The sequence below is a fragment of the Peromyscus californicus genome, unplaced genomic scaffold (assembly GCF_007827085.1).
Source record: "Peromyscus californicus insignis strain IS unplaced genomic scaffold, ASM782708v3 Scaffold_16__1_contigs__length_79575227, whole genome shotgun sequence".
Lineage (NCBI taxonomy): Eukaryota > Metazoa > Chordata > Mammalia > Rodentia > Cricetidae > Peromyscus > Peromyscus californicus.
In genome coordinates, this window is record NW_026294458.1 from 41,435,939 (window position 1) to 41,462,592 (window position 26,654).

The window sequence follows — 26,654 nt, forward strand, 5'->3', positions numbered from 1 at the left end:
AGATTATAAAGAGGTAAAAGCTCATGCATGGTCATCGGGCCAGTTTTCTAGCTGGGACATAATCCTAAAGAGGTTCCCATCTCTTCTCAGGTGGTGCTAGCCAAATCAGCCCTCAGAGGTCTATCCTGCACTACCCTCATCAGTTCTGAGAAGTCTATCCTGTACTATCCACATCAGCCCTGAGAGATCTACCCTATACTGCCCACATCAGCTCTTGATTTCTATCCTGTACTACCCACATCAGCCTTGAAAAGTCTGACCTAAGTTTGTGTCTTTCTTTGCTCCTGAAAATAATTATTGCAGTATACACCAGACTGCAGAGAGTTAACCTCTGAATAACCCAGCCAAATCTACTGCTGCCTTGAGAAAGCACCTGGCCATGAGTTAGCCATTTGCTTTATGCCCTTCATGTAAGGGTCAGCTTTTCTGCACACAAAAGTCCTTTTAAAGCTTCATTTAATGTGAAGAAAAAAAATCCACTTTCCAATCTTAAAATGTGTACACAAATGAGGGCAGGACATTGAGATTAAGTTTTACTACTTACTCTAATATAGTCTCTTGTACTTGAATTTACCCAATTATTTGTTCTTTGAGAATTTCAAATAGGACATGTTCTCATCATATCCACCCTCCACATGTCTCCTTCCAATTTCTCCAGAATTTACCCAAACGACTGTCACTGAGTGTCTGGGGACCATAGGATAGGGTGGGAGATACCTTTTAAAATGTATATAAGCTCCAGGAAGTCCTCACCAACCCCACAGCGATAGACCTAACTTGTGTATAGTAACCTCTTCATACATAATTACATTGCAAAACAGATTTATTTTCATCCATGAGAACCAGGAAGATAAAAAGGAAAGCATTCTTCAGGCAAGTGGAAATGACAGACTTTAAATTACTGACTGTAGGACCTGCAATAAAAAGTTGCTCCGATTTGCTTCCACTCAGTTATCTTCTTGGCAGTTTCCATGTCAGGGGGCGGGGACAGGCGTGTTTCCTCTTCCTCCTCCTCCTCTTCTTCCTCCTACATCTGAGCCTGCTCATCACCTCCCATCTCCTGCTCATCACCTCCCATCTCCTGCTCATCACCTCCCATCTCCTGCTCATCACCTCCCATCTCCTGCTCATCACCTCCCATCTCCTGCTCATCACCTCCCATCTCCTGCTCATCACCTCCCATCTCCTGCTCATCACCTCCCATCTCCTGCTCATCACCTCCCATCTCCTGCTCATCACCTCCCATCTCCTGCTCATCACCTCGCTTCTCCTGCTCATCACCTCGCTTCTCCTGCTCATCACCTCGCTTCTCCTGCTCATCACCTCGCTTCTCCTGCTCATCACCTCGCTTCTCCTGCTCATCACCTCGCTTCTCCTGCTCATCACCTCGCTTCTCCTGCTCCTCTCGCTTCTCCTGTTCTTCTCGCTTCTCCTGTTCTTCTCGCTTCTCCTTCTCTTCTTGCTTCTTCTGCTCAGCAATTCCATTTGCCAAATGTTCTTCACTCTTTGTCTGTTTAGATATTAACGCTCTCACAAATTTTAATGTCTACATAAATAAATAGAAAAGGACTCTCATTAAAGACCATATCTACATTGAGAGGCAGTTGACCCAAATCTTAGCCCATGAACCAGCAGTGCCCAGACCATAGCAGAAACATATCCTCAAGCTCTATTAGACCCACTAAACCACACCTGCATCTTTAAAGGGACCAGGAGATTCATATGCATATTGGAGGTCCCAAAGAACAGATCAAAGAAATTAAAAACCTCTAAGTAGACACAAGCACCCACTTGGAATGAGTGATGGAAAATATCAAATGTGTAGATCACTTTAAGGAACAAGGCTCTATTATTGTCAAGCTTTTCAATCCTGTTTACTTGCATCTCATGGAGATTGACTGGATACCCAGAACCCATTTTCAAAGACTTAGTGCTCGGACACAAGGCTCAACTATTTACACCTCCTTAGAACCCCTTGGTTGAGTACATTGTCTCACTGAGGTGGAGAACTTTCGTGCTACAACATTTTCTTCATTTTGACTTCTTGAGATGCTATGGGCTTAGTGACAGAGAAGGCTCACTTTGAGCCAGATTGTTCACCAACTGTTAGGAAGGGATCCCAGAGAGTATCAGAACCAGTTTGCTGCTTACATCAGTATCTCCAATATTAAAGGCTGTGGCATACAGACTTCGCAGGACTTCAGTTAATTCTTTTTCCATACATAGAACAGTCATTAAACAGTCAATGCATCTCTGGTGGCCTAGTTCAGGTCTCTGTTGGAAATGAACAGGTAATCAATTTCCTACGTCAAGGTAATTTCTATGTATGATGAGGACTAGGTTTACGAGTGAGGAGGCTTTCAAACTCTTCATAGCATAGTGGAGTCAGCGAAAAGTCTTAACGACGGACACCTGGTCTACCTGCCGTCATCTTGATTAATTGATATGGACCTCAGGACTGTAAAAAGATCCTGGGCAAATTCAGTTGCTGCATACCAAGGGTACTAAGGGCAAAGAATACAGGTTAATAATTACTCCATTGGCTTTGAAGTTCTACAATGGTTTGATTTTGTTATGGACTTCCTAAATAAAAATGCATCTAAAATAACATTATACCTGAATTTTCTGTAAACTGAAAAAGGATGCTAACCTCTCCAGGGAGAGCTCATGAGAGCCCTGCCTCTAAGCTCTTTCAGAGCATTAGAGCCATCTGAGGAGTTTGTTAAGACACAGCTTCTTGGTCCCACTCACAATCAGATTCCTTGGGCCAGGGTCATGAATTTGCATATCTCACCATCCTCATATGGGGCTGAGGTTGGTGATGAGAGAGCTGTGTGGCTGAGTCATTGAGAAAAGCTAGACAAATTTGTTGTGGCCAAGTTTTAGCCCTGATGATATTGACTTATGTTCAATTACTAAGAACATAAATAAATGCCGGGCAGTGGTCATGTACACCTTTAATCCCAGCACTCTAGGAGGCAGAGGCAGGTGTATCTCTGTGAGTTCAAGCCTAGCCTGGTCTACAAAGTGAGTTCCAGAACAGCCAGGACTGTTACACAGAGAAACCCTGTCTCGAAAAACCAAAAAAGAACATGAATAAAGGGGGCTGGAGAGCTGACTCGGTGCTTAACAGCACTGGTTGCTCTTCCAGAGGACCTGGGTTCAATTCCCAGCACCCATGTGGCAGCTGACACATGTCTGTTACTCCAGTTCCAGGGGATCTGACACCCTCACACCAATGTACATAAAATAAAATTAAATAAATTAAAAAAGAGAAATGTTAAAAAATGAATAAACTAACTAGTAAGCTTAAGTAGCAAGCAGTTATATTTTGGATCTAGTAAAAATCCCTAATAGAAATTATCATAATAGAATTAGTCACCTGAATATCCGGAAGGCAGACTTTATTACCTCTTTTTATGATGTATCTCATGGATTCTTTTGCATGATACCATTTCAATGCAGCCTGGTCCTGAATGTATGCTCCAACACCGACCACTGCCACATCATCCATATAATAACAACTCTAGGATTGAGGTGAGAATTTGGGGGAAGAGATGGAGATAGGAGATGTTAAATTTACAGGTAGGAACCTCATGAAAATAGTTGACTATCTCAGTGGTCATCTAGAAAATGTCTTTGATTGCTCCTAGGTGGCTGGTTTGTCCTTTGAATTTCAGAAGTTTCTGTTTTCCCGACTCAGGCTGCCCCAAAAAGCACCAACCCAGACTAGTCCCTAATCTTTCTACAATGCAGCTTTTCTTTGGATCAGACATGTTAACACACACACTACCAGTTTCATCCATTAACTGTGTAGGTCTCTGACATAAGCCTGGCACAGATTTACTAAAAAGTTAAGAGCAGATTTATCATACTAATCCAAACATTATTAACGGTGAGTATGAAATTGCATTTAGGTATAAAATTGTTTATTCCGCCACCATTGGTTATTGCCCAAATAATTTTGGGAACTCAATTGAAGAACTGTGTTTCTCCTTCTCATAGCCTGTAGTTTGCTATCACAGTTATAAATCAGCAGTCTCATTATTGAACCACGGTTTCACCTAATGTTAGACTGCAAGGTAAGAAGTTAGTAAATGTATCATCACCCAGATCAGAGCAAACCCCCCCTCAGAGTTGCCCAAGAGACCTACTAACCAAGAAATAATAAGCATCACTGAGGTTCATCTGCAGGCAGGCGATTTTCTGTATAAAAGGTAAAGACTCTTCAGGAATGACCTCCTTTTTTGCCCCTTTCCTCTGTGCCATTTTAGCAATAGGAAATTTCAACCGTCAGATGTGTTTCCCACATCACTGGAGAGCCTCTTAAATGCTAAGAGGTGTGGTCACAGCCCACTCCTTGCAATGAGATGAAATCATGACCACCTGAGGCGGCAGCTGCTCATCCACCAGCAAAGATCTTGTGTCTGGGGTGGGGGTTAAAGAAATCAAGTTGAGAGTCCCGGGACCAACGCCACGCTGCTTTCGGCCGTCTTTTGTGCCAAGAGCAAGTCAAAGACCATTCTGGTGAGGCTGGTGAGCCAAGCTGGGACAGATTTCTCGTTCAACCCCGAGAGAAGCCGACTCCGAGAAAAGCTGACTCGGAGTCGGCTTTTGATCCAATCGTGAACAAAAAAGTTCTCTTCGTGGAACAGAAAAAAATACGCTCCCTCTAAGCAATGGATTGAGAGTGAATTGGATTCATAAACGGGAAGATGGAGGTGAGGCCCTGGCTCAGAGACCTGCAGTGTGTACTGACGAAGAGGAACCGCCAGCACGGCCGCTGGTGAGGTGAAGGCCGCTGTGAAGGAACAGTGCCGTGAAAGAGTTCTTCACAGAGACCAGATAGTTCTCTCTCTGTAGTTTTTATAGGCAGTAATAAAAAAATGTCGAAACAGCCAAAAAAAAAAAAAGAAAGCCGGGCGGTGGTGGCGCACGCCTTTAATCCCAGCACTCGGGAGGCAGAGCCAGGCGGATCTCTGTGAGTTCGAGGCCAGCCTGGGCTACCAAGTGAGTTCCAGGAGAGGCGCAAAGCTACACAGAGAAACCCTGTCTCGAAAAACAAAAGACAAAAAAAAAAAAAAAGAAAAGAAAAAGAAATCAAGTTGAACAGAGAAAAATGGATCAGAAGAGGATGTGGGGATTTGTCTTCTAATTCTCTCAATGGTCAGTCTCTCTTCTCATTTTCTGTTTTAAAATTATTGTTAATTAAATTTATTCATTTATTTTACATCCAGACTGCAGTTTCCCCTTCCTCCTCGCTCCCATTCCCTCCTCTCACTCCCTCCCCCTCCTCCCACAATCCACTCCTCCTCTGTTTCTGTTCAGAAAGGGGCAGACCTCCCATGGGTGTCAACAAAGCCTGGCATATCAAGTTGAGGTAGGACTAGCCTCCTCCCTTTGTATTAAGGCTGGGCAAGGCAACCCAGTATGAGGAATAAGTTCCTGGAAGCCAGTCAAAGCATTAGGGACAGGCTCTGCTTGCTAGGAGTCCCACAGGTAGATCAAGCTACACACAACTGTTGTACATATGTAGAGGGCCTAGGTCTGTCCCATGCAGGCTCCCTAGTTATTGGTCCAGACTCTGTGAGCTCCTATGAGCCCAGGTTAGATGTTTCTGTGGGTTCCCTTGTGATGACCTTGACATTACCACCCCACCCCCACCCCCACCCCCGCCACCGGCTCACACAATCCTTCCTCTCTCTCATTTTCTATTTGAGAAGGCAGGTATATTTCCTGAAGAGTAGTGTGAATTATCTTTAATGATGTCATAGCATACTCGAATACATTGGATCTGAGAAGCATGTTGAGAACACGTATCTGTTTATAGGAAAGACCACAACCCCTTCCCTCCTCGTACATAATTGAGCTTACAATGGAATATGGTGGTGTTCTGAAATATCACAATCCTGTTAGCTAGAGGAGTCGTACAGATTTCATTGATAAACTGGCACTTTAAGTCAGCCTTGTAAGCAGAAGGAAGAATAGAAGAAAGGCCTTTTAACTGCAGCTGTACTAGGCACACCCAGCTGCAGCTACCAGATGAGGCTGTGGTTTCCCTATCTCCCAACTGGCATCTTTTTGACTCCTTCCTTCCTCTTTTTTTCCCAAAGGTCTCCTGGTGGCTCCGTATGGACCTATTTCACTGATCTTACGGCTGATAATGGGGTGCTTGGAGGTATGTTCTGAGTCACTGTTGATGAAAGTGTGATGGACATGCAAATAAAGCTTAAACTCCTCCATCTGGGAGACCGTAACTTGGAGCTAACCCCTGTCTGCTTGAAGTGAACAGAAATGACAACTGCCCAGGCAGGTGCTAGACTGCAATCCCAGCTATTCTGGAGGTGAGCAGCAAGAATCTTGAAGTGTGAGACAGTTTTAAAGAAATAGCAATTGCCTCAAAGTCCATCCGCCTCTTGAGGGAGAACGCATGTTAAGGGAAGGAGCCAGACTTTCAAACGTGGGACAGAGTCAAACAAGGTGGTCTTAAAGAAGGAACGGTTACAAAAATGTCTTTTATCGATTGTTTTTGTTGCCTTTGTCCCCAATGGAGTCTGAGATTTTTCCTAGAAAAGGAGAAGTGGTTTAAGACAGAGCCTCTCAAACCACAGCTTGCATAGGAATCATTTGGGACTTTTGTTCAAATGCAAAATTGTGACTGGTGGAGCCTGAGGTGGTGGATTTCCAGCCTGCTGCCAGGTCCTTCCCGTGCAGGGACACACCTTGAGGAGAAAGGTTTCCAGAGCATTCCTGAAAAGCGTTCAGTAAATGTTCTATAGGGCACCTATGACTATAGCTGAAGTTTTTCTATGTCCTGTCCCATCCACAGCTGCTCAGACCCCAAGTAAACACACAGAGGTTTATATTAACTAAAGCTGCTCAGCCATTAGCTCAGGCTAACTATTGACTAGCTCTGACATTTAAACTCAGCCCATTTTTGTTAATCTATATGTTGCCACGTTTTCAATGGCTTTACTTGTGTGCTATTACATGCTGCTCCCTGGATGGCAGGCTGGCATCTCCTGACTCAGCCTTCCCCTTCCCAGAATTCTCCTTGTCTGCTTATCCCGCCTATACTTTCTGCCTGGCTACTGGCCAATCAGCGTTGTATTAAACCAGTATACAAAAGCATTGTTCCACAGCATATGGCACAGTTAGGAATCTTTGAGTAAGATGGGAAAGGGAGGCATTCTCTAGAGACACTGTGCTGGCTTGACATGTCCAAGTTGTCAGATCCTCCATGGAAGCATTCTAGAGAGGGCCTTTTGGAATAGCTGGGCTTTGAAGGTCAGAACAGGCCAAAAATATGGCCCCTGTGCAGATCATCCACCACTGTTTTTAAAAATTTGCTTTCGTTTCATCATATGAGTATTTGTCTGCATATATGAATGTGTACCTGTGTGTGCCTAACCTGTAGAAGTCAGAAGATCATAAAACTTGACTCACAGTGGTTCAGAGCTGCTGTGTAGGTGCTGGGAACAGAACTGAGGTCCTCTGCAAGAGTAGCAAGTGCTCTTAACCACTGGGCCATCTCCAGTCCCCACTGATTTTTGCATAGGTGATACATGATCCCAATTCTTCTTCCTCAAACCTTGTGGTTCTTTTTAGGAGATCAGAATTGTATGAGCAATGGTAACACATTTCTATTATCCAACCTACAAGTTAGCAAATCTGAAATTCATGGATTTGTTTCCTGGAATGGTCTGAGATTTTGGATATTTCTGGGTGGTTTTAAAGATTCTTTCATGTAAACATTGTTATGAAGTACGCGGGCATGAGAAACCCCCACCTGGCCAGGCCAGAGTATCCCACTTTCGCAGGGACCCATGCTGGTATGCGGGGCAGATGCAGCAGCAGGTTGGCAGGTGACCCACTCCATGCAGGCATGGTGGCAGGGTGGCGGGTGGCCCTTCACAACCCATAAGCTACATCTGCTCGGAAATGGTTTACTGTAACAGAGAGATGAAAAAAAGATAGGAAAGGAGGGAAAGAAAGAGAAAAGGGTCAAGGGTCGAGGGGTGCACACCTCGTGGGAGTGGAGGGAGGGAGGGAGAGAGAGAGAGAGAGAGAGAGAGAGAGAGAGAGAGAGAGAGAGAGAGAGAGAGAGAGAGAGAGAGAGAAAGGGGTGGAGTTTTTCCTTAAGAAGAGACTTCTATGTCAGGACTCAGGGTGGCCCCAAGGGTTGGATCAGAATATTAACAAACATTCCATGATTCTATTATTCGATCTGGGCCACAATAGAGAACTGAATGTATATTTAAAAACCAGGTTTTATTCTTTTAATTAGATTTTTGAAGTATTTTGAAGTAGTATTTTGCTGTCTAAAACCACACACACACACACACACACACACACACACACACACACACACACACACACGAATGAATGGAAACATATCACATCTTCAGTAATTATTGTACACATACGGCAGATTTACAGTAATTTTTCTTTTATTTTCCAAATCTTGCACTTAAAACTTTTATTGCATTTATTCATTTGTGGTGTGTGTGTGTGTGTGTGTGGATGGACTTACAGGTACATACCATGAATATCAGAGGACAACTTATACAAGTCAGTTCTTTCCTCTACTCTGTGGGTCCCAGGGCTCAAATTCACATCCTCAGGCTTGGCAGTAGGCGGCTTTGCCATTCCCATAACCCTTTCAAATTTTTATAATTGTATTTTAAATTTCCACAGTCTTCCTGCCTCCCATCTCAGGTTAGTGCTGGGACTATGGATGCTTGTGCTACTGTGTGTGTAATGGGGTTGAGAACTTGGCATGTCAGGATGCCAAGTTGATGGTCCATAGGCCATCTCCCCAGCTTTACTTTTTTTTTGTTGTTGTTGTTCATGAACACATAGTTATGGGACATGTGTGATATTTTGACACAGATATGCAGTGAAACATGATTAGATTGTGGACAATTTGACTATAATATGTCACAAAAAGAATCTTCTTTGATTGACTCTGACTTGGATCCTTTGAATTTTCTAAACCTGGATGTCTGGATCTTCCCCAAGACTGGGAAAGGGTAGAATATTCTTCTAGTAGGTTCTGTGTCTATTCTTCCCTTACTCTGAATTTCACTGGGTTCTCAAAGGTCATGTAGATATCCTTCATTTTCCTTATTCATTTTTGTTTCTGCTCCCCCACCCCTTTCTTCCTTTGTTATTTGTGTGGCTGAATGACTAGTAAAGACCTATCTTGAGGCCCAGAAATTAATTTTTCCACTTGACTCAGTCTGTTTTTGCAGTTCTCATTTTTGTGTTTTGATTCTGTTTGTGATCTCTAACTCTCTTGAATTTCTCATACAGAGCACGAATCTTATTACATTTTGAAAGCATTTTTTGTACTGTGTTTAAATGAACTCAATTAAAAATCATAATGACTATAAGAAGCAGGTGTTATTTCTAACTTCTTCTGATGGATGAGAAAACCTAGGCTCAGGGAGGAAAAGTAATTGCTTATGTCTACAAACGGCAAAGCCAAGTTCAGGGTGACATTTAGGCTGTTTAAGTCACCTTCGGACTGATGCTTTCATGAAGTGAACTAAAATGCAGATTCTCCTGCCTCTCCCCAACCTGGGGCTATTCTCTTCTTTTTTAAAAAAAATAAAATATACAAAATCAGTGATTCTGTCTCATTAAGATTTGAGAACTAGTAGGTGTGTGCTCTTTAATGGGTACACACAAGCATCACACAATGGCTGTGGCTACTCCTGTACTATTATTGCAGCAGATCTTTTCTTGTTTGTTTTGTGTTTTAGATTGTACTCTTTATACAAGAGCCAAACTTCCTGATGCACATTTTTCAGAGCTGTGTCAGTATACAGTATAAGTGATTTCCATGTAAATCACTGAACAGTTACTATTACCCCTAAATTTGCTTTTGACACAAAAAACTATATCTTCAATGCCCGATGACTGTCCCAGGCCTCAGCTGTTCTGGGAAATTCAGTTTCTATATTGGAAGTCTTTGCCCCATCATATCTGGCGGTCAGGATGGAAATCTGTAGCCCTTGTGTCTAGAAACACGTGGGACAAACCACAACCACTCTGTGAGAGGCAGACTTCCTTCAGCAGCTCCGATGGCTTCGCTGCACCAGTAGTCATCTTCAGCAGGCAGCATCTTTCTACAGAAAGGGAAGATTTATTCATCATGCCCCCTTGTGTTATCTTTAACTGAGAGCTGGGAGGGAGAGAGGCCACTATTTGTGTGTGTGTGTGTGTAGCTAGTCGTTTATCCCCAAGCAGAAAGCAGTCCTTTGCATTTGATAGGTCCGTGCTATGTCTGTAACCAAGCAGTACCCCCAAATACAGTGACTAGAACAAAATTGGATTTTTTTGTTTTTGTTTTTGATATAACTGTACAGAGATAGCAGTCCAGGGTGCATAGTACGCTTATTCAACACATGGATTCCATTTTTGGGGTTCACAGTGGTTGATTTCATTCCCTCCATTTTGTCTGTATCCCAGACAGGGGAGAAAAGGCCAGAGGAAAGCAAAGCCATGCCTAACAGATTCCTCCATATCTCGCTGACCAGTATTTGATCAGAAGCTTCAAAAGAGGGTACACTTAATAATTTCAGAGAGCGAAACATTTGCCCCAGTGAAACCTAGAGTTCTGTTGTTCAAGAGAGAAGAGGTAATGGATTGGAAGGGGAAAAAAAACTGTCTCCATCACAATTCACAGTGTGTATTAATGTTTTAGTGTGAATGTTCTCTGTGCCAATTGTTCATAGCTATTAAGCTAGAAGTTTTACCTATCTCTACAATTCCAATTGATGAAGTGATAGGGTTCTTTATAGAGGGGCTACTGATTCTTGTGGGAACTATCTTTCCTTGTTCGAGAGACCTTCATAATGGTCACTTGAGTAATTGTGAATCTAGGTAACTGAAAAGTAAGTGCCAGCTGCCATTGTATTGCTGGTTTTCTTGGGCACATATTATAGTTTGTTAGCCTGCCTTTAGTTAAATGTCACAGTCCCCAAAGAGCACTGTTCAAATGTCAGTTACCTCAGTTGTACTTAGTGTGCACAGTACAATGCGCTTATTGTAAGAGAGACAAACCTCTATGCTAGCTCTTCAGTCTACAGGTCACTGCATAAAGAACAGTATTCGCAATGTTCACTGGCCAATCATGTTACTTTTTAAGGAAGCTTCTGGTGTTGGGCTACTGTTGGTCTGCCACTCAGTTCATGCTCAGTGGGTAATACACGCAGCCATGTTATTTCTTTGTCTCCCAGTGGTAGACTGATGTGCCATTTTTATAAAATGAATGATAGTGAGGAGGGGGTGAGGATGAAAGGGAAGGAAGGAAATGGAAAGTGATAACACCATGGGGTAAAATTCTGGTCAAACTTAAATGAACTTATAGAAGAGATAGAGGATATATATATATATATATATATATAATCTTTATGTATTTCTAACTGTCTGGGAAGCAGAACCTGTAGTAAGCTTGGTTATGCATGTGTATTTAACATTCATACCATTAAAATTCACATAGCACAAACACACACAGAGATATTATTTATGTAAAGAGACAGAGACAAAGTGAGACAGGGAGAGGGAGACAAGGATAAGGGAGAGAAGGGATCTTTATCTTAAGGACTTTGGGGTTCTGGCAAGTCCACAATCTGTAGGGATGGAGAGCTAAGGAGAGCACACTATGGTTCAAGTATGAGTGTTTCTGTAGCAGGAATGTGTGGCATTTCTTCTTGCTCAGGGAACAGTTTCCAGGTGATGAATGGAGGTTCACCATCCACATTATAAACTTTAATTTCATCTAAAATCCAATTTAACGGGAGCATACATGATAATATTTGGCCAGATATCTAGGAAATATGACCCAGCATGGATACACAAAATTAACCACCACAAGCTCTTCCCAAAGGCAGACTTGTGGACCTGCATGAAGCACCTGTTTGGGTTAGATGAAGACAGCATAGAGAAGGTGACGTAAGTTTGAAAGTAAAAAGGGAAGAGAAAATCATAATAAAAGGCAACACCAAAGGACCTGCTAGAGTATTTCAGAGAATCAAAGCCCAAAGAATCTAATCGTACAAATCGATACACTTGTAGAAATGAATTCAGCACAGCTCAGGAAAGACTCCTGCTCTAGGCCAGAACAAGAAGGCGAGCATGGCTCAAGTCATTCAAAGTACAAAGCAAACCTTCTAGCTAAAAAATATTTTATCTATTTTCACTCATAATTTACCACAATGTAGTTCTTTTATATTGGCAAAACTATTAAAGCCTCCAGAAAGATCCAGTATTTCCCACTGATTGTCAAGAATGATGTGGCTTCTGCTTGTGGGTCATTTTCATGGTCCTGCAGCATCATGCAAAGTGAGCCATAAATTTGAAGACGCAATCTCATGGCTCAAATGGGTTGCTGCTTCTGGGGGCTGGGGCTGCGGTGGACTGATAGCGCCTCTGTAACCCTGAAGTTCCCAGTAAGGTACATGTGCTTAGTAAATATGACTGACACTGCATTAGTAATAACTTTATACCAGATGAAAGGCAGTGCAGTAAGTATAAGAATGTTAGGAGAGCATTAGAGACAAAATCTGGACTCGGTCTCCTCTAAACCTACCCAAGCTTGAGTTTCCTGATGTACCATGTGAGTGTGGTTGCAATGGCCCTCTGTACACATACAATTACATGAACTAACATGTAGAAAGTTCTGATATAAAGAAAACGAATGATTCTGGGCTCAGATTGATTAGCGGTAGTAACCCTATGGCATTCTCATAACTTTCCATTGCAGTTGAGGTTAGGGATTGTACTATTCAGAATGCTCCCTGCTTGGAGAAATGCCCGAGAAAACAACTGAAGGGAAGGAGAAGTTTATTCTAGCTCTGGGCTTCAGAAGTTACAGACCAAGGTTGTCTGGACCCGTCGCTGTGAGATGAGGCAGAGTATCATGTTGGCAGGAGCTACCCTGAAGCTGCTCCCTCATGGGGGCCAGAAATCCAAAGGAGGAAGAGGGAAGAAGGAAAGGACTGATGGGAGTGTGTGGGGGGCGGGCAAGAGAGAGGAAGGGGAGGAGGGACCAGGAGACAAGTTCAATCTTCCTGGGTCATGTCACGGGTGGGCGACTTCTTTGGACTCAGCCTCATCACCTGTTCTTTATCATGTTCCTTCGAATAACACCCCTTGGAAATAATCCTTTGATTTAATTCAGAGCACGGAGGATCCAGTCACTTTCCAAAGACCAAAGCCCATTCTTGACTTCTACGCTTGCTGGATGGAGCCTCACTGGTATAATTTAAGAAAAGAGGAAAACAAACCTTTGGCCACCCGTGAGGTCTCTAGAGTTCATAGTCTCATTCTTTTGGTTTTTCTGTACTGTCTCACTCCTTTCAGCAAAAAGCAAAAACAAAAGCAACGAAGTACCCGTCATCAACCTCAAATAAACGACAGCAGCATAACTCCCCACCCTTACTACCATGGGTCCTGTTTCTGTGTAAGATTGGCTGCTGTCCTTCCCGACTTTCTGAAGCTCTCGTCACTATCTCTGTTGATCGGACAGGGAACAGTTTTCTCTCTGAGCTGCTTTCCTTCCTAGTGCCATCTTCTGTCCTGCTTCTGCGACACTGCACCAGACGGCCCAAGGTTTCTTGTCTTCTTTGGGATCGCCTGTTGTCCTGTGTTCTGACTTTGGGCTCTTTATCTGTTTGTTTTTACCTTCTGGGTGATTGTGAGATCTCTTGCACATCCCTCCTGTCTTCATCTGGGGCCCCCATCTTCATTCACCAGCTAGTTCTATAAGTCTATAGTACGAGAGAATTTTGCGTTTGCTTTTCTCTCCTTCTGGATTCATTCAACCTATCCAGTTCTGAAAACACCTTTCATGGTAAATCGACCAAAGCATGAAGAGCAGTGAGAGAATGGATTCTTGGCTGAATGGGACTTCAATGTGGGTGTCCTGCTTGGAGGTTATTATGGTTTGTCTGTGAGATGTCCCTCACAGGTTCACATGTTTGAATAGTTGGTTCCCTGCTGATTGTACTGTTTGGGAGGTCATGGAACTTTTCTGACTTGTGATGTAGTTAGCTGAACAGGCCATGAGGGTGGGAACGCAGGATTACAGCTAGTCGTTGCTCTGGCCCCAATTCTCTACCTCCTAATCGGTGTGTGAGCCTTATGTTCCTGCTACCATGGACAGAGGCCATTCCTGTTGCTGTGAACACTGCCATGCCATCACCCGGAAACTGTGAGGTGACATAAATTCTTCCTTCTCCAAGTCACTTCTGGCGAGTATTTTGTCACAGTGACAAGAAAAGCAAATAATACAGATACAAAAAAATCCTGAAGCCCCAGGAAGATGATTTAACTCATACTAATCAGACATTTTAAGGACTCAACTGAGCACTGCATAGTGTTTTGAAGGAGACAGCTTTTGCACAGTGAGACTAGGATGGGGAGGGTTGGAAGCTAGTGCACCGTTTGCTCAGGACCAACTTTTGTGCCTTGTCTAATGTCCTAAAGTTATATTTTTACTAACTTTATATTAACAGAAGCAAAGGATTTTGTTTGTTCCAGAAAAATAGGCCAAAGAGATTTGTTTTATTGAATGTGACTTTTCTAAAGCAGGAAGTCCCAGACATTCCTAACAGGTGAAGGCCCCAACCCTACTGGAAGTGCTATTTCTCATCTTGCCTTTCCTCCTAGGGCTTGGTATTCTCCATGAACAAAAGCACTAGCCTCTGCCCTCATGTTTCCTGAGCAGAGTTGAGGAGAAAAGAAGACAGGAAGAGTCTTGGCCTGGCCTGCAGTGTGGACGTTTGTTTTCCTGGTTGTTGGTAATAAATGTAAGACACACGGTAGCACCCTGCAATAGGGCAAGCAATTTTAAATTCCACACGTTTTAATTACCAGGCCAGGACTTTGTGTTCTGGCTTAATGACACAGTCATTTTGCTTTTCCTGTTTTTATGTTTTTAAAGTCATCAAATGGGCAATGTTAGGCACAGAACTGGACTTGATCCCAGACAGTTCTTTTCCTAGGATTTTTTTTTTTCAGGAGCCCTGTACTTAGCGCTCTTCTGATTCCTTGTAGAACTCCTTGGGCAAGTGGTACCTAGGCTCTGCTTCATCTCCAGGAGCTCCTAAGGCTCTAAAGGACTAGTACTAGGGGTAAAGGGGCACCCCCAGGCCCACACACATTACTGCAGTCTGCAGGTCTTGAGTGAAGATATAAGGCTTGATGGCAGATGTGTCTTTATGTCATATTTCTTTTTATTTATGTTTTTTTTTTAAAAATGTATGAATGCTCTGTCTGCCTATATGCCTGCATGTCAGAAGAGGGCATCAGATCCCATTATAGATGGTTGTGAGCCACCATGTGGTTGCTGAGAATTGAACTCAGGACCTCTGGAAGAGCAGTCAGTGCTCTTCACTGCTGAGCCATCTCTCTAGCCTCCATATTTTTGCTCATATTGTCCTTAAAATCCAATTCTGCTCTTAGTAGGTAAGAATACAGTTACCTCCAGGGTTGGATGTGACAAGGTAGACTTTCTTAATTCTCTGTTGGGTTCCACAGCCTGCCTGCACCCCTGATCCTCAGCTCTCTTCCTGTCAACTGGTCTCCCTAGACATGGTAGATCTCCATTCCCTGGTTCTAGCAATCTAGGTCAGGTGCAAATGGAGCTAGGCACTGGATTCCAGCTGCCAGCATTCCTTACCCTCCTCCCTGACCCCACATTAGCAGTCACTCTGGGTGAGCAGAGCCTTTGCTTGCTTGATATTTTTAAACATTTACTTATGCACCCACGTGTATGTGTGTTCTTGGGTGTGTGCACATGTGTATCATGCTGTGTATGTGGTAGTTGGAGGACAGCTTATGAGAGTCAGCATCATGGGGATCTTGGTGATAGAAGTTTGGTCACCTGTATCTGCTGAACCATCTTACTGGCTCCTGAACCATGCAGTGGTGTGTGTGTGTGTATGTGTATGTGTGTATGTTATATAAATGTCCTATTTAGAGCTAAGCACTCCATTATCACTTCTCAGCACTTTGACCATATACGGATGTCTCCATTAACTGCTGTCTACTACAAACAGAAGTTTCTCTGACCAAGGCAGAGAACACTAATCTATGGGTATAAATAAAAATATAGATATTTAGGAGGCAGTCTGATACCATGTCCCTTTATTAAACCAGTAGTAGCAGTTTTCATCCCCCACCCAGCATCTATGACCACCCCAGCTCCAGACTTTTGTCCAGATTTACACTACCAGACATGAGCTCCATCCTGTGTAGTGAGCCTCAAATCCCTTCAGAAAGTTGTTACCTCCATAACAGTCATGTGCTGTAGTGGACATTTCAAGAAAGCTGGTATTCTCCTTCACAGTTCTTGTGCCTTCGTTATTGACAGCTCTTCTTCCTTGGCATTCTGTATAGCACCTCCTCGCACTATAGAAACTGGCCAGCAGGGAGGAAGCTTCCAGCTCAGTCCCAACTTGATTTCTTTGTGTTTTATAGTCAAAGTATATGGTTTCTTCAACAGAGTATTACCATCTAGTTCTGATGGGCAGCCAAGAGCATTGACAGTAACCTACCTTGTTTTGGTGTCTCCCTGACCCACAACTTATAAGGTAGTATCCTACACCTAGCCCTGAGATTTTCATTTAACCACCTATAGCTTCTGGGAGCAGTGATACCCACCCACGCAGGGTACCATTCTTCAAACTTTTAAAAACTATATATTTTTTAGTATCTTATCAAAGAGAAGGTCTGTTAGGGTTTAACTGCACAAGAGTACCTTGGCAGATCAGGGTGAAGGGATACCACAAAGTCACACCATGTAACAGACCCTCACGTAAGAGATTTATTGGATTGGGGGTATACAAAGGCAGGCTCTGATGGAGGGTGGGGGAAAGAGGGAACAGGCTGTGGAAGCACTGGTTTTATAAAGGGAATAATGCATGCACATGGGGAGAATATGTGACTCGCTGTGACAGTAGAAATGTGTCAGATTTGGTGGCCGGTGATGACATGGCTGTTGGCAGTGAGTTACTGAAGGTGGCCTTGGGGGGTTGTTTCCAACATTTGTCCCTCTTGTTTATTATAAAGGTGTGACTGGTAAGGCAGAAATGGGAGTGCTGTGCTCTTTAGACTGCTTCCTGTTGTCTAGGGGTGTTGACATCTTCAGGGCCCTGTTGATCTCCACCATCAGGACATATTCTGTAGTCCTGAGGCTCCAGCTCTGTGGCTAAGGGTTGGTAGCCCTGTAACAACACCTGATTGTTTGATTAGAGATTTTTTTGAATTTGTTGGAGAAACAGAGAAGAAATTGATAAAGTTAGGGTGCAATTAGTAAAAGCAGGAAAACACAAAGGAGGGGGTCAGGAAGGGAAATATCCACTTCCATGTGGGGTTCTTCAAGGCCCTGAGTCTGGAAGCATTGAGATGTTTCTTACATTTTTTAGAAATCTGTTTGAAGTTGTTGGATTTTGTTTTTTTACTATACCTAATTGGTTGACACAGAAGCAGGATTCCTCTTGGAGGAAGAGGCAAAGGCCACATTTTTTCCCCAAGCTCTTAGAAGATCTAGTCCCTAGCACTTTTGGAGTAGCACCACTGCCAAGGAGTCAATTTATTCTTGAAAGGTGACTACAACTTGGGCCACCTGTTGGAAGTCCTGGATGAACTAGGAAGAAAATTGATGAAACAAGGTCAGAGGGGTGGTCAGTTCAGCTTTCCTGGTGACAGCACCACAATTATTCCTGGGATGACCAGAAGGAGCAATATTTGAACCACCCTTTTATTATATCAGGTAGCTATTGAGTTCACAACCAGAATTGGACCCTTAGCTTATTGAATTTTTCTTACTGCTTTTTCTTTTTTAATTTTCTTGTATTTTTTTCTGTTTTCTTATTAAATGTTTTTTAACCTATCAGCTTCCTTTGTGTTTAAAAAGTGTTAATATTACACAAATAGGGGCTGGAGATATGGCTCAGTGGTTAAGAGCACTGGCTGCTCTTCTAGAGGACCTGGGTCCAATTCCCAGCACCCACATGGCAGCTCACAATTGTCTGCAACTCCAGTTCCAGGGAATCTGGCATCCTCACACAGACATACATGCAGGCAAAACACCAATGCATGTAAAAAAAAAAAAAAAAAAAAAAAACAACCAACAAAAGAACAGCACACAAACAAAACAAACAACAAAACAAACAAAAAAGCCAGACAGTGCTGGTGCACACCTGGCACTTGGGAGGCAGAGGCAGGTGGATCTCTGTCAGTTCAAGGCCAGCCTGGTCTACAGAGAGTTCCAGGATAACCAGGGCTACACAGTGAAACCCCGTCTTGAAAAACCAAGAAAAAAATTTACATAAATAGAACACAAAATCTGGACAAGTGCTGTTCTATGTATTTTATATGTATTCATTTACTTAACAGTACTTCATAAAATAATTAACCTCATTTTATACACTATTAAACTCAGTCAATAAAGATGTAACAACTAAACTCATGCAGAACTAATAAGGTTTGGAGCCAGAATGCATGCTATAAAGCCTCCTATTTCTACGATAGCCTCCTTATTAGCCATAGGAAGTCTGATCTAAGTTTACACTCTAATTGTTTGCTCCTGAAAGCAATTGCTTCCATAGCTGTTAGTTGACTCACTGTAAGGAGTAGAGGCAGCCACATGCTGGACTGTGGTTTAAGTTAATTGCCTCTGTTTAATTCCACCCATATTTATCTCTGCTTATGAAAAGGGACCAGATGGCATTACCCATCTGTTGTACACCCTTCAGGTGAGGGTCATCTTTTCTACACGTACAACTCTTGTTTTCAAACTGCATTTAATTTGCAAAACAAAACAAGAAAAACCTCCAGTCTTTTCAGACATAAAATACATGCATGCATGAGGTCAGAAAATAGAGATTTTAACTTTTACCCCTTACTGGAGAGATGGCTTATATGTTAAGAGCACTGGCTGCTCTTTTAGAATACCTGAGCTCTATTCTCAGAATAAGTAACTGTTGTTCCAGGGGATCTGATGCCCTCTTCTGGACCTCATAGGCACTGCATGCACGTGGTGCACAGATACACATGCAAGCAAAATACCCATACACAAACTATTTACCATTTAATTTCTATACATTCACTTGTATTTGAATTCCCCTAATCTCATTTGTCACTGAATGTTTGAGAACCTTGTGGGAAGGTAGGAAAAACAAATTTAATGTGCTTTGGTGACCCCTCAGGATGCTTTTACCAGTCTCAGATTTGTGAAACTAACTTTTTTCCCCGTATTAAACTCTTAAGTCACACTTATAATGCAAAACAGATTTATTTTTACCCAAACAATGAGCATTAGGAAAATGGAAAAGAAAGCAGTCTTCAGCAATTGGAAGCTATGAAGGCTCTCAAATCACTGACTTTGTGATCCCCAACTTGCTTCTTTACCCTTCGAGGTTAAACCCCTGCACCTGATGAGGAAGACGGCCTTTCCAGCCGTGGTTTCTTTTGTTCCTTTGGTTTTGCTCCTTCCAGAGAAGTACGTTGATTTTTCAGATACTGTTCATTTGTACTCTGTGCATCGAGAAATGGTTTCACAAGCTTTTCGAGCTACAGACACAAACAGGGAAGGACAATTCATTACGGACCACGTCTCCAAGGTGAGACAATTTATCCAAACTGTAGCCTGTGAACCACAATCCAAAGCACAGCAGATACGCAGAATCTCAAGTTCTGCCACACATCTTCTAAATCACTGCTTAGAGTACTGAGAAGGACCAGGAGATTCGTATGCAGATTGAAGGACCAAAAGAATTGGTCAAAGACATTCCAAACCTCCAGGTAAACACAGGCACCTGAAGGCAGAAGTGCCAGGGTATTTCATCAGGGACACAGACTATAATAAGGAACGAGGTTCTACCTTCATGCTTTTCAGTCCCCTCTACTTCAATCATGGAGACTTCGACTAGATACCCAGAGCTCCTTTTCAAAGACTTAGCTCTAAGTGATCAGGTCTAAAACCCAGCTATTTACATCTCCGTAGAGCCCCTTGGTGAGCACATTCTCTAACTGGGGTGGAGAACTTTTGTGCTATGGAGTTTTTGTTTTTGTTTTTTTTTTTCTTTCCCATTTTGACTTCCTAAGATGCTATGCGCATGGGGAGTGAGTTCTACTTTAAGGAAGCGTGCTCATCAACAGTCAGGAAGATTTAATCAAGACTACAGTCCAATCACATCTCAAATGGTGCCTCCCAGCGGGCAGCAGCATTCCTTGGAACTTACTTCGAAAGCAAATCAGAGACCCTTCGCAAAGCCTCAAACAAAATAAACTGGGGGTGGATGGCAGCAGCTTTTGGTAGTGAGCTCTCCAAAGTGTTTCCAGAGATCAATGAGCTTAGGTATTTCTGAATGACTTTTACAAGCTGGCACCAGACCGTTATTTTGTATAATTGTCCAGAGCACATCATTTCTGAGAAGTCTATGCTATAATGCATTGCACTCTTTCTTATTAAGATCTTTTAATCTTTCATACCCCAGTTACTCTTAGCAGTTAAGTTTCTGCCCTTCCTTGGGAATGGACATGCATATAACATGGAATGTACTTCTACCTGCCCATTCCATAGGCAAATTGGTACCCCAAAGTGAGAAATGACATTGTGATGATCAATGAACTACTTACATCAGTTTCACGATGTCTAGTAGCTAGATTCTTTAGCTCTTTCAGGTTCTGTGTTAATGTTTTTTCCAGCTCCTGGGCTAATGTTATGGCTTGTATAGGAGTGGTTATTTCATTCATATTAGGCTTCTGTTGGAGAGGAACAGAACTGTTAATTTCCTTCCTCAGGACAGTGTTACATTCTACTTTACATATATTGAGGAGACCTGCACAATCCAATGGTTTCCACAATCTGAAGTGCCTTGGAATCAGCTGATGGCTCATTTCCAAACACTGATTTCATTGATGGAATATGTAAAGTGAGTTTGAGGATCATAGATTTTACCTGCGGAGGTAATTAAGACAATCAAGGACATTGAGAGTCAATGGCCCAGGTATATATTTTATAATTCCATTAGGTTTGGAATTCTATGGTGACAGTTCTGTTTTTTTTATTAGCAAATATTTTTTTAAAGGTTCAGTTGAAAAGCAACAGCAACATTTTAGCTAATCAGAGGTGTAATGTCCCTGAGTTTCAGACCATTTCTTTTGAATGTCTTCCCTGAGAAATGAGGTGGAGTAAGACACTAAAAAGACAGATAATAACTACCTGAACCTGTGTATGAATTAGTGCTATGAAAGAGGATGTTAATGGGATTGTGAAGAGGTCGTGAGAATACTGCTTCTCAGTCTATACAACATTCGGATCAAGTTAGGACAGAATGAGGAACTTGTTAAGATACAACTCTGAGGTCCCACACACAGATACCTTGGGCCTGGGTTGGGGTCCATGAATTGCATTTCTTAGGATCCTCAGGTGGAGCTGATGCTGCTGATGTAGAGACTACCTTTGTGTAGTTCATTGAGAAAAGCTAAACAAACATTCGGTAACTACATTTTACCCCAAAGGTATTGTTGACACCTGCTTACCCATGAGCTCAGTCACAAAGAAGACCATGTAAGAACACAAACTAATAAATGAGAGAGCAACCAGTTATTTCCTAGGCCTAGACCAGGCCCTGCAGAGATGATTGCAGCAAAATTATCGTTACCTTGTGAGTTAGAAGGCAGATCCTACTACCCTTACGTTCCCATAGCTGTCTTAGGAATTGATCTGCAGCTTCCCTCTTCGTGTCAGCCTGTTTTTCAAAGAACTGGGAAAAAGGAGGCATTGTCTTGCCAACAGTGAAGCGGTAGGCCTAGGACAGAGGTGAGACTATGAGGATGCTGGGGATGGGAGGAGCTTCGTCTTGTTACTGGCACTTTCATTAATTGTTAGAGCTGTGACTGAGGTGCAATGAAAGTCTCATTAATCCCAACATGTCTACATTAAAAAACAAAAGTCACACATTGGTATGAACCTATTTATTCTGCCTCCCACCACTGTTGGGTGCCCATTTGATTGGGGGGGACCTACTGAGAATCAAGGTTCTATTTCTCCTTACCATATAGCTCATGATTTCCAATTACAGTTCTAAATCAACAACAAACTGCAGAACATCAATATCCTGACCACTGAGTTGCCATTTCACCTAGTATCAGATTGCAAATCTAGCTACAAATATTTCTAAGGGACAACAAATCCCTCGTCACCCAGAATAGAGCAGAATTCCCCCTCCCCGCCCCCCCCCCCCCCATAGCTGCTTAAGAGTCCATACTAACCATTTCTATGTACACATGGGAGACATGCAGGTGGAAAGCCACAGCTCGGTTCAAAGCATCTACGCACTTCTCAGGAAAGGGGTTGAGGGAATACATTTCAGTATTAGGGAAATTCAACGACGCAATGAGCCTCCCACTGCTATAGAGGGCTTCTTAAATCTGGTCAGCCCACGCCTAATGACCAGGTGAATTTTCTTCCAGCTGTGACTAATAGTAACTAACCTACCAATAAAGACAGTGTTTCTGCGTGAAAGAATGAATCCGTTCAAAGGATGCCAAGGGGAGGTGTGGAGGGAGGAGTTACTCTGATTATCTCCACTTTCAGTGATCTTGCTCATCTTTCTAAATATGACCAGAGAAGACGGATACACACTGAGATAGTGATGTATTGTCAAAAGGGATTCACTGCTTTTACTTATTCCTCTCCCTTAAAAAACGATGATGGTACAGCATGCTGGCTCCGCAATGATGCTACCCGACAGCCCTGAACCTTCTGCATAAAGCCTCAGCAAGACACAGCTGAGCTTAACCTGGGAGAAGGCAGAGTTCTGAAAAATCAAAATCATGTCAGCTAGGGAGAGCAGGGCAGATTCCCTGATAAATATATGTTTTAAATTTGTCTTGATAATGGCAGGCAGACAGAGAAATGGAAACAGACGTAAGGCCCTCTTCTGGGAAACAGGAATGCACAGCTGTAGCTACCGGATGAGGCAATAGTTTCCCAATTTCTCTGTTGGATTCCTTCTCACTCCATCTCTCTGAAGTTTCTGTGTGGCCTGACATCTACTTCTTCATTATCTTCTGAGGGAAGGGGCTGTTGTACTTATTTCACTATTTCTATGGTCCATAATGAAGTGCTTTTGTTGTTGTTGTTGTTTGTTTTGTTTTTGTTTTTTTTTAGGTAGTGTGTTGAATCAGTGCCAATTAATTACAGAATATTTTCCATGTAAGTAAAGGGTAAAAATGTTCCATGCATCTGGTGGATCTCTCTACTTGGGCCTAAATCACGTTTGCATGAATACAAATGGAACCAGCATGTGTTCAAAAGTCTATCTCTGTGAGGTGGTGAGGGGTGAGCAGCCTCCTGAGGGAGGAGTCATGGTAAGTGAAGGAGCTAAGCTTTCAAAGATGGGCAGAGTTTCACAAACAAAGTCACCTTAAGGAAGAGATGACTATGGAAATGTCACTTCACTTGTCTCTTTTGGTTCCTGATGCAACACTGCCAGTGTCCCCATTGAATTTATGCCTCCATCTTAGAAAGATAGTGCCTCGCAAACCATAGTTTGCATAGGAATCACCTGGGGCTCCGGTTCAAATACAAAACTGTGATTGGTGGAGCCTGACAAACTGCATCTCTAAGCTGCTGCCAGATACTGCCTATCAAGGGATACTCCTGGAGAAGAAAGGTTTTAAGACCATTTCCCAAAAGCTTCTAATGAAGTTCTGTAAGGTAGAAACCATGCTGCTGGTGATCTTTGAGCAGGAGGGAAAAGGAGGTGTTCTGCAGGGGTCACTGTGTTGCCCTGATATGTCTAAATTGTCAGGACCTCCGTGACAGAGTCCTTGGGAAGCAGAAATGCTAAGACATTTGGGGATACTGGACTCAGAGCAGGCCACAAGGAAAGAGCATAGAAGCTGTAAGACTTGTCCACTGGTTCTGCTCACAGCTCAGGAAAACATGAACCAATTCCTCCTCCCCCAATTCATGAAGTTTTTCAGAAGCTCAGAATACTGTGTGAGTAAGATGGGCTAGGGCTAAGACATTTGGTTTATCACTCTCTATATGCTGCCGTTTATCTGAGAATGAATCCACAAGCTGTAGAGTTTAGTTATATAGAAAGATTTTTATGAGCAGTTGGATATCTCTGTAGGATCCTTAACGTCCTATAAGGATACTTCTATATAAACATATCATGATTCTACCATTCCTTCTGTGACAAAACATAAAACTGAATGTATGTATTTATATTCATATATACTTTGTATATATACATACACATATGTATGAATACTAGCTCTATCCTATGGCTAGACATTACTAAGCATATTAGCCAAGTTTCTCTAGAGCCACAGAACTTGTGGACTCAATCTCTCTCTGTCTCACTCTATATAAAAGGGGAATTTATTGGAATGACTTACAGGCTGCATTCCAGCAATGGTTAGCTGTGAATGGAAACTCCAAGAATCTAGTAGTTGCTCAGTCCCACGAGGCTGAGTCTCAGCTGGTCTTCTACATATGCGGGAATCCCAAAGTAACAGGCTCCAATGTGAGGGCAAGCAGTCAAAGAAGAAGGACACCTTCCTTCTTCCATTGTTCTTATGTAGGTTTCCAGCAAAAGATGTGGCCTGTCGGCGCCTGCCCATGAGTCAGGGATTGTAGAGACAATGAAGCAGACAGAACAGAGTTGAGAGGACTGCCAGTCAATGCTGGACAGCACCTGTGTTTACTTCACAGCCAACTTATATACAGTCTTGAAGGACAGAGGTAGAACAATGCACGGCACAGGCATTCAACCACTATCTATCCTGTTCTTGTGTCAAGGAGCAGGCAGTTTCATTTTTTTATCTCGATGTAACTCCGACTGGCGTCAGCAGCCTTCATCTAGCTAGATAGTATGCTCCTTCCTGTGGGTTAATCAGGACTTTTTCACAGCCCTGGAGCAAGCAAGCCTGAACTCTATTGACTCAGAGTAGACTTCAGATTCAAACTGGGAAACTGAGTCAGTTGTGGGCTCCCACAGTGGCCCAGGTTAAAGGTGTGCCTTCCTGCCTCAAGATCCAGATTAAAGATGTGTGTCATCCCGCCTCATGATCTGGATCACAGGTGTGCCCTCCACTTCTAGATTTTAGTTCATTCCAGACACAGCAAAGTTGACAACCAAGAATAGCCATCATACTAAGGAATACTTTATATTACTATTTTACCATTTTGAAAGAGCTTCAGTGATTTTTTTTTGCTTTCCATAGTTTTAGAGCTTTTATCATCATTTTTGCTTTGATAAAGTGTGATGGTTATTCCTTGCCTTCCCAGCTTCTAGTAGTCAGCATTCCATCTCTCCTCTCTATGGACTCAACGTTTTCAGTCTCAGCACGAGTGAGAATTCAGTGTTTCTTGACACCTGCCTGATTCTGCTTAACACAGTGTTCTCCAGTGTCATCTTATTTCCACAAATGTCAAGATTGAAAATTTTAAGATGGAATGATGCTCCACTCTATATATTTACCCACACTTTCTGTATCTGTTCATTTTTAGACGAACGTTAGTTGACGCCATATCTTTGTCAAATTGAATAGTGCTGCAATTAATTACTATAACATAATATGATGTGATATGATAATACCAGTAGTAAGGAAGCTGGATGATAGAGTGATTCTATTTTCATTTTCTCTTTCTAAGTAAATAAATTTTTTTATATATATTCTGTTTTGGATGACATGTGTATCTGTGGATGTGCACATCCCATGGCATGCAGGTGGAGGTCAGAAGACAGTTTTTTGGAGTTGATTTTCTCCTACTACTTTTTCATGGGTTCCTGGAACGGAACTCAAGTTACCGGGCTTGAGGGATCAGTGTCTCTCTCACTGAGCCATCTCATTGGCCTCTAGTTCAGTGTTTTGAGATCACTCTGTAGTGATTTCCAACTGTGTATATTTATTTATTTTTATTCTTCCCAACAGAACATGATTTTTCCCTTTCTCTGGTTCTTTGCCAACACTTACTATAAATATGATAAATGGAGTCAGATACTATCTTGTATGGCTTTGATGTACATTCTTTAATGATTAATCATGTTGATCAGTTTATATACATGCTGCTTGTAAATATCTTTTAAAGGGATGTATATTCATACCACCTATCTATTTTAAAATCTGATTTTTCAGCTTTTGCTTTTGAGATTTTTTTTCAATATTCTGAGTGTTAATCCCTTTCAAATAGTCTGCAGACTTTTTCTGTGATTCTTCAGCTGTCTCTGTACTGTACTAGCTGTCTCCTTTTCCATGGGGAAGAAGCCATTGGATTTCATAGGATCTTCTTTATCTAGTTTTGATTTTGTTGGCAGTGTTTTGAAATCTTATCTAAAATAGTATCACCAATATCAGTGCCTAAGCTCTCTGCTTTTTGATCTGCTGATATGTAACAAGCTGAACAGTAAGTGCCCACTTCCGTGGGCATGGCTACTGCAGCAGCCATGGCTTCCCTGCTGTGATGGACTGTACCCACTCAAACACAATTACTTCTGGGGATATAGCTCAGGTAGTGTAATCACGCAGTATGCATGAGGCCCTGATTTTTGTCTCCCAAGACAACAAAACAAACAAAATGAATTTAGTATTTGTGAACTCTTCTCTGTTATAAAGTG

At 42.4% G+C, this 26,654-nt stretch overlaps 1 protein-coding gene and 1 pseudogene across 1 annotated transcript; one reads left to right on the forward strand and one right to left on the reverse strand.

The window, feature by feature from the left end:
- Positions 1-869: 869 nt before the first annotated feature.
- Positions 870-4,269, reverse strand: LOC128111432 (golgin subfamily A member 6-like protein 7). Its single transcript, XM_052739707.1, has 4 exons — positions 4,159-4,269; positions 3,383-3,526; positions 2,152-2,274; positions 870-1,546 (listed from the first exon to the last, which is right to left on the reverse strand). Exons 1-4 carry the CDS (start codon positions 4,267-4,269, stop codon positions 1,028-1,030), a joined length of 897 nt encoding a protein of 298 aa, XP_052595667.1. The 3' UTR covers positions 870-1,027.
- A 61-nt stretch (positions 4,270-4,330) lies between these two features.
- LOC128111433 (39S ribosomal protein L33, mitochondrial-like) lies at positions 4,331-4,905 on the forward strand (annotated as a pseudogene).
- Positions 4,906-26,654: the final 21,749 nt, after the last annotated feature.